Source organism: Carlito syrichta, unplaced genomic scaffold, assembly GCF_000164805.1.
Source record: "Carlito syrichta isolate Samal-C Ts95f unplaced genomic scaffold, Tarsius_syrichta-2.0.1 Scaffold261545, whole genome shotgun sequence".
Classification (NCBI taxonomy): Eukaryota; Metazoa; Chordata; class Mammalia; order Primates; family Tarsiidae; genus Carlito; species Carlito syrichta.
In genome coordinates this window covers 155163-172845 of record NW_007205641.1, presented here as the reverse complement: position 1 = coordinate 172845, position 17683 = coordinate 155163, and the positions used below count along the sequence as shown (strand labels likewise).

At 35.3% G+C, this 17683-nt stretch overlaps 1 protein-coding gene across 1 annotated transcript; it reads left to right on the top strand.

The window, feature by feature from the left end:
* Positions 1-4115: 4115 nt before the first annotated feature.
* Positions 4116-17079, top strand: LOC103254007 (ankyrin repeat domain-containing protein 12-like; the record flags this gene model as incomplete). The annotated part of the gene is made up of 4 exons (XM_021709621.1): positions 4116-4214; positions 7146-7289; positions 11482-11577; positions 12236-17079. Coding segments are annotated over 4 exons (525 nt in total), but the record flags the coding sequence as incomplete, so codon positions are not given.
* Between the last annotated feature and the right edge of the window lie 604 nt (positions 17080-17683).

Sequence of the window (17683 nt, the reverse complement as noted above, 5' to 3'; positions counted from 1 at the left end):
GTCCGCGGGTTCGAGACCCGCCTGGGCAGTGAGACCTCATCTCTACAATAAATTAAAAAATCAGCCGGGTGTGGTAGCGCATGCCTGTAATTCCGGCTACTCGGAAGGCTGAGGTGGAAGGATTGCCGGAGCCCAGCAGGCGAGGCTGTGGTGGCCGGGAGCAGCCACTGCACTCCAGTCTGGGCGACAGAGGGAGACTCCAACTCAAAAAAGAAAAAGTATGGCTGCGTGTGGTGGCTCACTTCTGAAATCCCAGTGTGGGAGGCTGAGACTGGAGGATTACTTGAGGTCAGCAGTTCAAGATCAGCCTGGGCAACATAGGGAGACCTCGTTTTACAAAAAAAGAAAAAAAAATTAGCCCGGCATGGTGAAGCATGCCTGTAGTCCCAGCTACTTTTGGAGGCTGAGGCGAAAGAATTGCTTGAGTCCAGGAGATCAAGGCTGTGGTGGGTCGTGATTGTGCCACTACTCTCTAGCCTGGGCAGCAGAGTGAAACTCAGTCTCAACAAAAGTAAAAATAAGAGTTGTAAATAAAGTTGTCTTTCAGCAAAATTGTTTGTTAATAAGTCAAAGAATGTAAAGCTGGTAACTTTCTTGTTTCTTTTATCCCTCTGCTTTATTTCCCTTTGAAATCAAATGTATTTTCAGAGGCTTGAAATACAGGTATAACTATAAAGAATACATTGAAATTAGAATTTACACAGACTATTTTAGTAAAAACAATTTCAGATAAATTGTTAGGTTGCTACCCTAACACAGTCTGTCTGTTGACTTTATATATGTTTTTTAATATTGCCTTTATATTTGTTACATATATAGACTGTATGAGTGCATGTGTGTTGTATACATACTCACATATATGCATGTATACATACGTATATACATATATATACATATATATGTCATACATGTGCTATCTGTCACCTTTTCTTATTCCTGCAAAGGCAGTGTAATACAAGTTTGAGTCCCTTAAAGCAATGCTGGGTATATGTCTTTGATTATATTAGAATTTAGTTGTATCAAATACCATTTCATAAGGGGCTATAAGCAAAGCTGAGCAATATTTCTGGATGTAGTAGGGAGGTCTTTGAATTTTTCGTTTTTAATGAGAATGAAGAAAGCAGAGAAACACCGCAATATAGTGGAAAGAACACTAGATTTCCAATTAGCATGCATAAGTTTAAGTCTAGATTTTGCTGATAAACCAGCTGTGTGATCTTGAATAATTCACTCATATCTCTGATACTTAGTTTCCACATCTGTAAAGGGAGAATAGTGTCTACCCTGTCTCAAAGAAGATTGAAATGGTATATGCTAAAGCACATTAAAAACTTTAGAACACTATACAGATTTAAGGGATTACCATTATTTTACACAGCTCCAAGTGACTTTAAAATTTGTATTTATTAAAGCTAATATGTGAACTCCAGTCTTTTCATGAAAAGTTTTGCATTTGAGTTTACTGGGCCAAATTTTTTTTTGTTCAAAATTTAGTTGGAAAAAATTAATACCAGAATAACTTAAATGAGTTAGGCACTGCATTAATTTTCTTACTTTCCTATATGGCTTTATCCATTTGTTTCCTTCCAGCCAACTAATTGCCATTTTATCAAAGTAACCTTTCCTTACATTTATGTGATCTGGTTATAAAACCCATCAGAAATGTAGTTTAAAAAGAAAATGACACCAGAGTGTATTTCAATGTTTATTCTTCATTACATATTTTTCTCACAGTTTAACCAGGCTTGCCATTTTTCCAGAGGAAATCAAAGGAAGAAAAATAAAACTGCTGGTCATATCACCAAAATCAAATGAACAGGGAGGGGGAAAAAAGAGACTTGTCACAACCTAGGATCTACTGTGGCTGGCCACTGGTAACAACATACTCTACAGATGTCTTGAGGGATTCCAAGAGTGGGTGATAAGAGGAGAGCACATCTCTGGGAAGTTCCAGGATCTTGAAACTCAACAGATACTGACAAAATAACCAAACTTGATTTACTTAGAGGTAGATGAAAACAGCAAAAGGGAAGTTTTCTCAAAAAGTTTCCATATAATGCAGCTGGAGACCATCATTCTAAGTGAATTGTCACAGAAAAAAACTGAATACCACATGTTTTCACTCATAAGTGGGCCCTAATCACTGGACACACAAGCACAAAGGTGGGAACCACAGTTGCTGGACACTGCTAGAGGAAGGAGGGAGAGAGGGGCATATACATTGGATGCACTAGAAGCCCATACCTCCCTGCATGCAATTATGTAGTAAATCCTCACATGTAGCCCACAGCTATAAAACAAAAAATTAAGCAGGAAAAATTTTAAGGGTACATCACAAGAGAAAAACATCTTACAAAGTTAAGCTAGTTAGAAAGTATGTAAAACATTTTTTTAAGTAATTAAAAAAATTTTCTACTACACCATATTCTAAGGGGTTAATTTGTATTGGAACAAAATTTTTTTTAATTGAAAAAAATCTTCATATACCCATTTGGTGATTTTACCTCTTTTCTACATGTGATTTATGTTAATTTCCAAGTTTATATTTCTGCCCAAATCTCTCTCCCTGACTTCCTTTTTTTTTTTTTTGCTACCTGCGTAGCTCTTCCTGAATGTCCATAAGCTTCACAAACTTAGGTCAGCTCTGAACTCAACCAAAACTTCTCTCTGTCCTCTTTTGGTCTATTACCAAACTCTCCAATGTATTCTATATAATATCTCTTCCACAGCATGTTAATTAAATACCTTTTGTGTTGGGGGGGCTTTTATTAAGTTAGTTTGAGAAATATTAATCTAAAAATAGGTTGCTTCACTGTAGGACTTATCAGAACCTTTAATATGTTAATTGTGAGACTTCTAAGTAGGTACATGTATACGTTGTTTTCCAAACTTGTTTTTGGAACCATTTCCTGTAAATCTTCTTTGTGGGCCTAATCTTCTATAGAACATACTTTTTATTAAAAACACATTTCTAGATTAAACTACAAGCTTCTTTTTGTCAAATCTGATGTTGTAGGAACTTAAGACTGCTTGTGGTTGTCTGCAGATGATGTACTCTTCATTTTATGACTTTGATCATGCCATCCTATCTTCTGGGAATTGCCTCCCTCCTTTCTTTCCTTTTTTTTCCCCCTTTCTCCTCACAGTGACTAATTTCTCTGACTCTACTCTGGCTCTCCCTTTAAGGTGCAGCTCAGGTACTACTCTCTTGAGGAAGCTTTCTCTGACACCTCAGTCTCAGATCAGACTACTTCTTTTCCTCTGTGCTTGAATTAGCTAGAGGCCTGTATGATTTTGCAGAACTAAAACAATAGCACCACTCTCTGCAAGTCTTGTTAAATAAAAACATACTGAGATATTTTTGCCCGCATATGCTGATAGCAGTTGTAAATAAGGATGGGAGAGTGGGAATGTAGATACTCCAAGGGACAGAGATGGCTATTACCATTGCTTGGATGTCTATTTTAACAGTAAACTGCATGCAGAGATCGAGTCAGCATTCTTCCAGCATCTACCAGAAAGTACAGTCCAGTATAATGTCGAATTAGAGATGTTCATAAGCTTTTTGGAGTATGGCTAAACAAAGTCATGTGGGATATCGCATGTAATAAAGAAATGTGAGAACCACAAATTAGACCCTTTAATCTACTTTTATAAAATAATTCACTAAATACAACACTCAGGACCTTAGTGTTTAATTTATATCATGTCTGCAATATGTATATATACTGATACATTTGGACTGCTTTAATCTTTAGGAGTGTTTCCTCCGTGTTTATACCAACTTTTCTGTTTTTTGTTACTTCTCCCTTCCTGTCTGTGAGCTGTCATTGATGTTCTAAAATGTGTCTCCATAGTGAGTAGCTTCCTTAGTCCTTCTAATTTGCTCTTTGAAATTTGCTGTGGCCTCCGAATAAAAATATTTAAGCTTGCAGGAATACTCTCCTATGTTTCAAACAAAATTGAAAAGTAACATCCAGTTGTATAATTGATACTATATTATTTAATTCACAGAATATTAGAATTGATTTAAGCACTGAAAAGATGTACTTTTAAAAGAATAGCCCACTATTGTAAAAGAAACCTGATGTTTTTAACTATTTTTTTTCAATTAGATTACACCACCGCCTTCACTGTCAGATCCACTTAAAGAACTTTTTCGGCAACAGGAAGTTGTAAGAATGAAACTACGTTTGCAACACAGTATTGAAAGGGTAAGAGGTATTTAAATTTACACTTACACTAAAAAATAACTGTATTTTAACAATATTTAGAATCATTTTGGGAAATGGTTTGATTTTTTTCTTGTGCTAATTCAGTTTTTGGAGTTTTTTTTGCGGGGGGTAGTTGTTGTTGTTTTGGAGTTGGAGTTTCACTCTGTCACCCAGGCTGGAATACAGAGACACACTCATGACTCACTACAGCCTCGACCTCCTGGGCTCAGGCAGTCCTTCCACCTCAGCCTCCTGAGTAGCTAGGATTAAAGGTGCACACCACCACACCTGGCTAATCTTTAAATTTTTTGTAGAGACAAGGTCTCACTGTGTTGCCTAGGCTGATCTTGAACTCCTATGCTCAAACTGTCCTCTTGCCTTGGCCTTCCAAAGTGCTGGATTACAGGTGTGAGTCACCATGCCTAGCCTGTGCTTATCCAATTACATGGAGAATTTTTAAGCCTATTTTAGGATAGTTGCTGTCATAATAGAATTCATGTTGAAGATATTTTTAATATATAAAAGTCTCTAATAATTTTTTATCTCTAAGACCATAGCAGTGGATTTGTCGTGGGACATTTGGATTTCCCCATTGTGAAATCAGTTGCTTGGTACCCACTATTTTAGGGCTAAAGGACAAAATACTTACAGAGGTTGTTCTTATTTGACCTGCGAGGTCTCCTTAGTATCTGGTTTCCCAGTGGTTGGTCTTGTCATGAAATGACAGGGAAAAAAACCTATCTAGCTATTTATAGAAATCATAGAAGGCATTTCACTTGGAATCACAAAAATATATGACTTTCTTAATCCTTTGGGAGGGTCAGGGACCTCTGAAAATGTGGTATAAGCTATGATCCTTCTTTGCAGAGATACAAACATATTCATATGCAAACAAGATCTTGTATGTAATTTATTTGATTCATACATGATCCATTGCCCTGGCAGAGTTCTCTGCCTTTCTGTATTGTGTACCCCTGTAACAGTGTGGGAAATTTGGAACCTCTTCTTGGAAGGTTTTCAGTGAATAAAATAAAATTCATAGGATTCATAACTGTATGGTTGAGTGACTCTGCATCTCAAATAATTAGAAGTTTTGGACCCCACTTAATGCATTAAGGCAGGATTTTATTGTGATTGTCAGAGGTTTGCAAGTAGATGGCATCGATGTAAAGTACGTTTATTTCTATGAAAATATTTATTATAAAAGAGAAGCTGCCACCACAAGGAGATACCACTTCATACCGCTATAATAAAAAAGACAGACATAACAAGTATTGGCTAGAATGTGAAGAAATTGGAACCATAACATTGCTGGTGGGAAACAGTTTGGCACTTCCTCAACAAGTTAAAGATAATTGCTCTATGACCGAGGATCCCATTCCTAATTATTTTCCGAAGAGAAATGAAAACATGCACCCAGACAAAAACTTGAGTGTGCATGTTTATAGCAACATTTTTTTATATTATCCCAAAAGTGAAAACAACACATAGGAAAGGCAAGAATTACCTCTACCGTGTTAAACACATTCACGACTGGCAAATTTTTCGCCTTCCTAATCCTGAGAGTGAGTAAAAATTAAAAAAATCTGAACCTGGTTGCCTCAGACTTCTGAACCTGGTTGCCTCAGACTTCTGTTGTTAAGCACAAATGAAACGGTCTTTTCTAAATTGTCACCTTTTTCCCAACGTGTCTGAAAATTGTAGACATATCCAGTATTTGCCTCAACACACCACTCTAACATTCTATACTTTGTATTTTTATTTGTATTATAAACCCAAAAGACAGTCTTCCACGATGAGGTAAATTCACATTAGCAGCAACCAGGAACAGAATTTGGAATGCCGTAAATTCATGTCATTGGTCGCGAATAAGTTAAGGTCTCCATCTGGGCTTGAGAATTAAATTGTCAAAGATAAATTAGCAAGAGGAAAATGTACAGATTTATTTAATATAAGTTTACATGACACGGGGGCCGTCATAAGGAAATGGGAAACCAAAGAAGTGACAAAATCTAAATTTTTTTTATGATAGGTTGAAGAAAGAAAGGCAATTGTGGAAAATTAACTAAAATATATGGGGAGGCTCACAGAAGACGAAAGTTACTCTAATAAGTGCTGTTTGTACAGGCAGGCCTTGACTTCCTGTCTCTGGTGATAAAAATATTTCTTTCCTTCTAGTACGGGAAGGGCATCTTTCACATGGGAGTTTGATCTCCTCCTTTCAGGAAGAAAAGGGGAGGTCAGCACTCTTGCACCTGCTGCATTTCAAGTGCCTTTAGCTCAAAATAATCCTTATGCTAAAGTGGCATATTTTGGGGGTGGCATCTTCTATTTCCCTTCAAACCCAAATGTCCATCAACTGGTGAATGATAAATAAAATGAAATATATCCATGCAGTGGAATGTTATTCAGCCATAAAATAGAATTAAAGTATTATGCATGCAACAACATGGATAAACTTTGAAATCATGCTAAGTGAATGAAGCTAGTCATGAAAGGCCCCCTATTGTATGGTTTCATTCACCATTAATGTTCGGGTTAGTAATTCATAGAGCCAGAAGACAGATTAGTTGTTGCCAGGAGATAGAGGAAGGGGAGGATGGAGAGTGACTGTTAATGGGTACAGGATTTCTTTTGGAGTGATGAAAATGTTCTAGAATTAGTGATGGTGAAACATCTTGATAGATACGCTAAAAGCCACTATTGTTTACCACTGTACTTTAAAATCTAATTTTTTAAAAGCTGCCAGTTTGGGAAAGAACATTTATTTATACTTTAGAAACACTAGACGTTCTCACATTTCTCAACCCTAATATTAAGTTTTAAAAAGCTACTCTGAGGTTCATGTTTGTTAGCATATAAGTTATTTTACCATATTTCAAAAACAATTTGTTGAAGAATTCATTTTTTTAAAATTCTTTGTTCAACTAGGAAAAACTTATTGTATCCAATGAGCAGGAAGTTCTACGCGTTCATTACAGAGCTGCAAGAACACTGGCAAATCAAACACTGCCATTTAGTGCTTGTACTGTTTTGCTGGATGCAGAAGTATACAATGTACCATTGGACTCTCAGGTAAAATGTTTGATTCATGTAGAATGAACCCTCTCAAAAGTACAAGTTGGTTATTTTTAGAATAGATTTTCATGGAAGAAATTTGAATTCAACGATCATTAAAGTTCAAAGGACAAAAGCAATGCTTTCAGGCCAAAGAACTTCCAGATCAGCTAGTCCTTCAATTTCTGAAATGCACAGATAATCACAAAACACATATGTGTTTAGGATAGTGCTTTTACAGGTAACGTGTAATTTGTTTCTAAAGTGAATGTCTCTATATTTAGTTCTCACCTTCAAACAACTGGCACACAACTGTGTGCTGAAAAATAGTGCGGGTAGGTAGCAAGCACCTCTAGGTTGTGATGTTGCTAAAATCGAGTCAGACTCCTGTTTCGGCCTTCAGTGTTGGTTAGATACATTAACTGTGGCTCCTGTTTCTGGCCTTCAGTGTTGGTTAGATACATTAACTGTGGCCTCCTGTTTCGGCCTTCAGTGTTGGTTAGATACATTAACTGTGGAAAGACTGGAGCAAATTCTTTCTTTCTTCTTTTTTTAGAAAGCACAATTTATTGAGAGGACAGAAAGTTCCCACAATGGGAGGGGACCTGAAGAGGTTGCCCTGGAGCAATATTTTTTATGGAGTTTACTGCCACATATAAATGACATGAATTCTGAACCTACTGCATCAGTTGTCAGAATTTTTTTATGCCTCATAAACCAGAATGAATTCATTAGTCAGAAGCAAAGGATTATAATGATTAAAATTCAAAAAATAAACACAGTGAAGAATTGTCACCCCAAAACAGAAAATACTGTTTTAAAGCAGACAGACCAGTAACACAAATAATAATAGGGAATGTTACAGAGAAAGATTCTTAGAATCCTCTGGGCTTTACTTTTCTCATCTATAAAAAGTGGAGATTGAACTAGGCCAGTAGATTTTAAACTTTAAGGCACCAACTTTTATTTGAGATGAATATGTTCACAGATACCTGAAGAGGCTATTTAGAATGAATAATTGGGCCAGGTGTGGTGGTTCATGCCCCCAGCACATTGGGAGGATGAGGCAGGAGGATTGCTTGAGCTCAGGAGTTCAAGACCATCCTAGGGCAACATAGCAAGACCTCACTCATCTCTGCAAAAAAAAATTAGCCGGGTGTGGTGGTGCATGTCCCTGATTTCAACTACTCAGGAGGCTGAGGCAGAAGGATCACCTGGTGCCAGGAGGTAGAGGCTGCAATGAGCTGTGATCCCAATTCTGCACTTCATCTTGAGCAACAGAGTGGACCCCAGTTCAATAAAAATAATAATAATAATTGGATCTTAAGAAATAATCATGTGACTGAGGAAATAGACACTGGAGAGGCCACTAAAGGACTCTAGAACTTTTAAATGTAAAGATTTCAAAGGGTCGGGCACAGTGGCTCATGCCTGTAATCCCAGCACTTTGGGAGGCTGAAGCAGGAGGATTGCTTGAGCCCACAAGTTCAAGACCAGCCTAGGCAAAATAGTGAGACCTTGTCTCTACAAAAGATCAAAAGATTAGCTGAGTGTAGTGGCGCGCAGCAGCGCGCAGCTGTAGATCCAGCTACTCAGGAGACTGAGGCGGAAGGATTGTCTGAGCCTACGAGGTAGAGGCTGCAGTGAGCCATGAGTGTGCCACTGCACTCTATCCTGGGTGACAGAGTGAGACCCCTAACTAAAAAAGTAAAAGATTTTAAAGGGAAGAATGAATGATTTTTAATAACTGAAAGTAACAGTTTAACTGTGTTCCTAGAGGGTGAACTAGACAATGTGATGTCTCTCTGAGGTCTTTTAAAGTTTTGAGCAGTTATAGAGTAATGAAATAAATTTTAGAGCAGTATAAATGGAGATTTGTAGTCAAGCTACAAGGAGAAGTCTCTTGAAGAGTTCTAGTTCAGAATGAGTGAGTAAATGCACATACCTGTTTATTTCTTCTTTCTCACAAAACTCACTGAAATGGCAAAAGACATAAAAATAATATTCACAGCAGAGCTGGAAATTGAGGTGGGGAACTACTAAATCAGAACATTAAAAAATTTCTGATAAGATACAAAATAGATAAAAAACATGTTGGACCTGGATGCGGAGGCTCACAGCTGTAATTCCAGCATGTTGAGAGGTCAAAGAGGGAGGATTGCTTGAAGCTAGGAGTTTGAGACCAGCCTGGGCAGCCTAGCAAGACCCTGCCTCTTTAAAAAAAACAAAAAATAAAAACTTATTGGTCATGAAATACACTAGAGTTGAGGAATGCCGATCCTCATGTGGGTTAAAAAGAGAATTTAAAAAATAGGGCCACTGTTGGCTTATTTATTTTAAAGCACTGAAAAACTTTATCTTGAGGAAAAAAATGTTTTCATATGTAGTTGAAGCTACTTTACATTTCATTTTCTTATCTTTCTACCGAAGACATGGCTTTTTTGTTCTCTCCTAAAAGTGAACAGTATCATTTTTTAAATTTTTATTTTTTATCTTTGGAGAAACAGTGTCCCACTAAGTTACCCAGGCAACTTATAGCTCACTTCAGCCTCAGTCTCCTGGCCTCAAGTGGCCCGCCTGCCTCGACCCCTTAAAGTACTGGGATTGCAAGTGTTAGCCACCATGCTTGGCCTACATTTTCAATTGTAAAGAAATTTTGATAACTTGAATAATTTATTTTCCCCGTCCCAAGTTTTCTTAGTGTTCCAGGCCTCCTGATTTTAGCTTAATATTAAGCTTGATGAGATGCTTTTGTGGTTCATAAGCATGATGACTGGGTTTTCAGACTAATGTGTGAGATCCTCAAACCTTCTTACAATGTTGGTATGTTACCTTCTGGTCTGGAAAAAAAAAATTAAACTGGATGAGATGCCAAAATGTGAGGCTTTTATCTTGATAGGGAAACTTATCCTAAAAACATTTTTGTGTTTTTCTGGACTGACTTATATATGGAAATGTTACCCATCATTTTACAACTGATTACAGTAGAGCATCTCAAGTAGCAGACTTATTATGAGAATAGCCTCTGAGGAACTAAGGGGAGAAATAAACTCACCTTTCCTTGGGTAGGGGTTTAGATCGTCCATTAGCTATGCCTTTATCATTGCTTCTTCTTTTTCAAAATAAACTTCTAATATTAAAAAACCATAAAATTTTAAATAGTTAAACATCTTACTTGAGGACTAGCAAAGAAGTGATAGCTGCTGAAAAGGTGAATAGTGTGATTGTGGAGCTACCTGATGCCTAGGTGTCACTAACGCTGTTAATATTAGCAGTAGTAGTTATAGTAATAATTAGTGTTGCATTGACTATTTCCTACATTCCCAAGCATTGTGCGAGGTATTCTTACCCCATTTTAGAGTGAATAATTAGTTCAAGGTTATACAGTAAGGTATAGAGCTGAACTTTGAATATATAGTCTATCTTAAATCCAAAGCTGGTTTTCTTAAGAGTTGATCTAGAATTTCTTTATAAGCACTTCAAAGATGGGTCAAATGTCATCCTCAAAGGTAGCTATCTCCCACTTGAACACTTTTTCTCCCTACATATAGTGAACTTTAACATAAAAATAAAATCTGAATTGATTATACACGTAAGAATGTCGGCTGGGCTCAGTGGCTCAGCTTATAATCCCAGCATTTTGGGAGGCCGAGGTGAGTGGATTGCCTGAGCCCATGGGTTCAAGACCAGTCTGGGCAACTTGGCGAGACGTCATCTTTACAATAAATAAAAAAATTAGCTGGGCATGGTAGTGTGCACCTGTAGTTCCGGCTACTTGGAAGGCTGAGATAGAAAGATCACCAGAGCCCAGCAGGTCGATGCTGGGGTGGCCGTGAGTGTGCCACTGCACTCCAGCCTGGGCAACAGAGTGAGACTTCAACTCAAAAAAAAAAAAAAAAAGTGTTACAGGCACAGTACTTCATATGACATGCCTTTTTGAGAAACATCTTTGACTCAGAAGTAGGATTCTATTTTAGATAACTAAATTCAACATGCCGAGAATTCAAAAAAAATCGGTTTACTCAGATATGGAAATAAAAGCTTTATCAAATTTCGCAATACTCAATTTATATATTATCGTTTTTGAATACATTTTCATCATTACTCAAATAGAGGCATATATCATAAAAAGGTGTTACAATGGTAAATAATCTTTAAAACGGTTTATTGCACTTTATAATACTCAACTACTTTTAATTTCTCTTTTCAGTCTGATGACAGTAAAACTTCTGTGAGGGATCGCTTTAATGCAAGACAGTTCATGTCTTGGTTACAAGATGTGGATGATAAATTTGACAAATTAAAGGTATGTATATTTAGAAGTCAGTCTAAATGAATACTTAACTGTTCTTAAACAGAAACTCTACAGCTCTGTTAGGGAGAAAGAATTAGGAAAAGAAATATTGGTTAGTCAAATTAGGAAGAGAAATATTGGTTAGTCATGAATCTTCACGCTAGACCACAATTGGAAAGATAAAGGGAAATAAAGACCGCAAGTCCATTTTAAGTACTAATGTGGTATAAAAGATGAAACTATCACAGAAAAAGCAGCTTCCAGTGTGGGTCTTCATACTTATTAATCCAGTGTTACCTGTCTGTTTATAACTCTAACGTATGAAAGAATGGTTGAGTAAGAAGGAAGATATTTATCAGATTTGAGATTTTGAATCATTTTAACAGTCATTTCTCCCAGATTTTCTTGATTCCTTTGACAATTTGATATCTCATAATTTGAAAGAATATTTTCAAATTAAAATCTATACTATGAAAGTGAAGCGGCACAGAAATAGTTGATGTATGGGTACAAACAGGCAGGGTCAAACAGAAATTGACTTGTAATTCAAACCCTTTTTTAATGCTCCAAATGTATCCATCTTAGTCCCCAAAGAGACTGGGTGAGGCTAGTTTTTAAACAAAGCCAATTTAACAGAATAATCAGTTAACTCTTCTCTTCTTTTAAATAGACCTGTCTTTTAATGAGGCAGCAACATGAAGCTGCGGCTTTAAATGCCGTCCAGAGATTAGAATGGCAGCTCAAACTCCAGGAACTTGATCCTGCCACCTATAAGTCTATCAGCATTTACGAAATCCAGGAGTTTTATGTTCCCCTTGTTGATGTTAATGATGATTTTGAACTGACTCCTATTTAGCAGTCATTATTCCTGATGGTCTGATTGTCCTAAACTGATGATGTCCAAGCGTTATACTGTGGAGTACTGCCTTTTGACAAAAATATTGATATTATGCCTTTACAATTGTTAGTGATGTTCCATTAAAGTTAGTTATGTAGTAAACACTGTCATTTTGTAAAAAATGAAGAGAATTATTTTGGATCTTAGATCCAAACACAGTTTCTAACAGAAAACTATTATTTATATTGGGAAAGGTAACTATTGCATTAGAGAATGTTGGCTGACTGTGGTAGATAATTTAAAAGTTGAGAATCTGCTAGCAGCGCTGGAAGTTGTTAGCACTCTAAGTAACGAGATAACCACTAGTATTCAAATCTTTTTCAGGTTTTATTAAAAATATATCAGTAAACTAAAAGGTTCAGTTCCTACCAAATAGCTTCTAATGTGGAAGAAAAACTTGGCACAAAATTTCTTCAGTTTATTATATCTGTAAATTTAACTGTACAGTTTTCTTTTTGAAAGTTTTAATATTGTCTTCCTTTTTAATAACTTATTTTATACATATTGTGCAAATGTAAATCTTGTAATTAATGGTAAAAATGTATACAAAGGGATTGGTAGTCAAAACATGTACAAAGAAAATAGTTGTAAAACTGTTTGTCTGATATTTTATTGGACCAAAGTTGTAGTTTGTACGGAGTGTAGTAGTAGTGTGTTCAGGTAGCAACACCTTTAGATAAGGCATGCCTGTGTTTGGGTTAGCTTGTTTTCATCACCATACCTGTGATGATTGTGACTTAGTTGTATTGCATGCTTCCTATAATTTAACTCTCTCCATAATGGATGCCTGGAGCAGTGTAAGGCATTTCATACTAGTCTCCTGTGATAGAACCTGTGACTTACTGTGTTGGACATATTATTTAGAATTAGTCATACAAAGAAACTTAGCTCTTTTTCATCTCACAGTAGAGCCTATTTCTCCTTGGGAAAAAAAATGCCTTTGAATGAAAATTCTGAAATTGTAAATGTCTATTTTAATATTCAACTATGACAGAATCTGTGAATATATGTAAATATGTTTAATAAATTTTATTGGTCATGTTAAATCATTGTAAAACTTTTTTACATTGCTTAAACTTAATGTTTTAAGCTTAATAGCCTTTGCACTTTTAAAATAAAAACTGAGTAGGCAAATCAAAAAGATACTTGGTAGTCAAAATAAGAAAAATTTAGGAACATTCCAGTTGATCTCTGAAATGTTCATGAAAAATTAATATATTGTGATTTTTCCATGTATTAAGATGCAAACATATAATTTGCAAAATTTTATAGTTGAAATAAAATTGATATACTGTTTTATAATAAAAAATTAGCAATATCCTTAGAAAAAGTCAAACTTCTATTAAAACATGATGTGAATTAAATATTCGGGAATTTTTCGGATCTGAAACCTCCTGCAGAACTTGCTAAACACTTTTAAAAGGAAAATTAGATTTTAGTGTAAAATTTGTCAGAAGCATTATCTGAAATAAAATTCATTTCCACAATAGTTCCTTAAATTATAATATTGGATACTTTCTATTCTAACAGAGAAAAGTGAAGCAAACATATGGGGAAATGAAGTGATGTAAATTCAGCTTCCAAGTTAGGAATCCCAGCTAATGGGAGAGAATGTACAAGTTTTTTAGTGCAAAGGTACATATTAAGCTTAGAGATTTTTGAATTTTTACGTCAATTTATATTTTAATTCTTACTGTACTTGGCATGCGCAATAAAGCAGCACGTGTAAAAAACATACACAGTGCAAGGGCTTTAGGTTGGATGTAGTTTTCTTTAGAGATTTAGGTGAAAGATTTTGGCCTTTTTTATTGGATAAATGGGGCCAGAAAGGCAGGGTAGATTTTGAAGCACTGGTTTTGTTGAAGTTAAGTTTATTAAGGCTGGGAACATTAAAAGCTAATTTATAAAAGCAATACTTTTTAATATGAAAAACATAATGCAAAGTTTGTTTATACTTTTGCTTAAAAAGGAAAATTGGATAGTGTAGCAAATCCTAAAAATTAAAAAAAAATATTGTGCATTAAAGTTACAGAAAATCAGAGAGGGGTAAGTTTATAGAGCATTTTGTTCTGGTGGTCCAACCAAAGGTGGGCCAGAATATCAGTGGTGGCCAAACAGAACAAGCGTCAGAAGAGAAAGGTAAGCAAGCAGGATTCTGGCAAATTTTAGTCATCCCAGCTTTTTAGTCTTAACCACAGTTCTCACCTTCTTCAATGGTACCTCAAAAAGCCGGAACCTCTCTGCCATGATTCTGCTTCTACAAATTTCCTCTGTAAAGGGACTCAAAGCTAATCACAATAGCTTAAAAGTTAATGCCTCTTTATTGGAAATTTATAATCAAGTAGTTAAGGGCTTTTGGTGTTAAAGATATTCTGAAGCTCTAAAATACTAGAAAAAACTTGGAATGGGAAATATGCCTAAAATGTTTTTGGATTCTGAAAGAAAAATAAAGGGTGGTTACTTTAATCAGTGATTCTTTTAAAAACTATTCGATTATCATGAACAAGATACTAAATTGTACCTAAGGATTTGTATTTCTTTAAATCTTGTTCTAAATCATATCTGTTTAATAAATGACTAGTTGATATTTGTGCATGTTATTTAATAAAGAGTTATATTTTTATAGAAAAAAATAAGAGTGAAATGTGTGTTAAATGTTTTTTTTATGTAATTTTCCAGTCTCATTATTTGATTGTAAGCCAAACACCAATGTTTACTTGGGCAGCTGACAAAATTGCAAAATTATTCATCCTGGGAAAACAGCCTCTGAAGAACTAGCCTTTCAAGTTCAAATCTGTTCACTAATAAGTCTCCTAAATGAATTTTTTAAAATACAGGCATACCTCACAGATATTGCAGGTTGCATTCCAGACCACTGCAGTAAAGCAAATATCACAAGAAAGCATGTCAACACAAACTTTTTGTTTCCCAGTGCATATAAAAGTTATGTTTACACTATAGTATGTTAAGTGTGCAATAAGCGTTACGTCTGAAAATACAATGTGCATACCTTAATTCAGAAGCACTATATTACTAAGAATGCTAATGAAGTAATAAGCACATGCTGTTGGAAAAATGAGGCTGATAGACTTGGTTAATGCAAGATTGCCACAAACCTTCAATTGGTGAAAAACACAATATTTGTGAAGCACAATAAAGCAAAGCACAAGAAAACAGTGCCTGTGTTAGACATGCTACAAACTTCATAACTGTAAAAATCCCAAAGACTCCATGAAGCTCATTTTAATAGGACTTAAGAATTAAACGGTTTTTTTTAGGAATTGAGTGCAGAGCTAAATATGTGTTTTTCTTTTCCAAAAAGTTAGCAATATTTTTTATTCCATTTCTGATACCTTGACACATAAAAACCCAAATTTTTATATCGAGGAACTTGACTATTTAAAACTCATGAAACAGTCTTCTCTTTTTAAGTTTAAAGGAAGCATTTTCACCACTTTTTAAAAAAAATCATTTTTAAATATTTAAGACAAAAATTATTACAAGATATACTAATCTTTGGAAAAGCTTGTGTGAAGTCTAGTGGTAAAAATATCTTGTCATTCATAATTCTTTTAGTGGCTTCTTGGGAGTCTTTTTTGTACCTGAAATGGAGTTTTCTTTTAAACCTCCACAGACATAGTCACTCAAAGTATTTTCTGTCAGTAAAACCAAGTTTCATAGAATAAAGTTTAAATATTCCATTACTAAAATGGCTTTAAAAATCTTGAATTATAAGTATTACTATAATATAGCAAAAAGCACAACCAGAAAAATTGTTTTTCCGGTTATTAAATGCGATATAATATCACAAATAATGTAATTTTTTATACATGAACAGTATCTCCATAAGAGAAAATAGCCTGTAAACAATCTTTGGTTGCGTGGGGAATTCCATTTTATTAGGTGCATTAGTTACTCAAAGAACCTAACAAATGTATGAAGCACATTTATTTAATCCTATTGATAAGTTTTTTAATTTTTTTAAAAAACTGGATTCAATATCCAAAAATCTGACTACTAATAAAAAGCTTTTAGCTAGCCGTCTTTTTTCTCACCTAAAGAAAGGTTGCTGTTTATGTGAGACATATACAGCATGTTTACAGCACCACCCATGTACCTACCCATCATTCAGTTTAAGAGAACATTTATCAGTACCTTTCTCAAATTTGCTTTAATTGTTATAATCTATATCCAGTAAAAACACCCAGATCTTACGTAGGCAGTCTGGTGAATCCTGACAAATGTAAACTCCCACACCCAAACCACTCAAAATGTTGTGAAACATTTTCATTTCCCTGGAATGTTCACTTGTGCCTCTTTCCGGTCAATACCCCAGGGGCAACCACTGTACTGACTCCCATCACTATATGCATTAGTTGTACCTAGTCTTGAGCTTCATGTAAATGAAATTATATGGTATATATTCTCGTGTTTGCCTTGTTTTTCTCAACATAAATTTTAAAATTCATCTATGTTGCATATATCAGTACCGAGTAGTAATTTATTATTGAGTAGTAGTATATTGTACAAATTTGTTGATTCATTCTCTTGTTAGTAGTATTTTTATTGTTTCCAGTTTGGGACTATTGTGAATAAACCTGCTATGAACATACAAACCTTTTTTGTGGACATATTTTTTTCATTTATCTTGGGTGCATACTATGGAGTGCAAATACTAGGTCATAGAGTAGGTACATGTTTAACTTGATTAGAAACTGACAGTTCTTAAAAGTAGTTGTACCAGCAACCAGTGAGAGATCAAGGTGCTCTGAATCCCCACTGATATCTGATACCGTCAGTCTTCAGTTTTAGCCATTCTAGTGGGTGTGTAGTGGCATCTTGTGGTTTTAATATGCATTTCTCTGATGTTTAATCAAGTTGAGCATACCTTTTCATACGCTTATTTGCCATGTGTACACCTTATTTTGTGAAATGTTCTCAAGTATTTTGTCCATTTTTAATTGGGTTATCTTTCTATTATTGATTTGTAGAAGTCCTTTATAAACATTCTGCCTGAGTCCTTTGTCAGAAACAATTGTCATGAATGTTTTCACTCAGCTTGCCTTTTCATTTTTCTTAATGACTAGTTTCCTGACTTTTTAATAACACTTTTTACACTAACATGATGTTCTCAGGTGTCTTAACAGTTCCCAAAACACCTAGTATTTTTCCTTTTAATTACTAGCAGCCATGAGGGCTCTTAGAAGTGCTACCTCTATT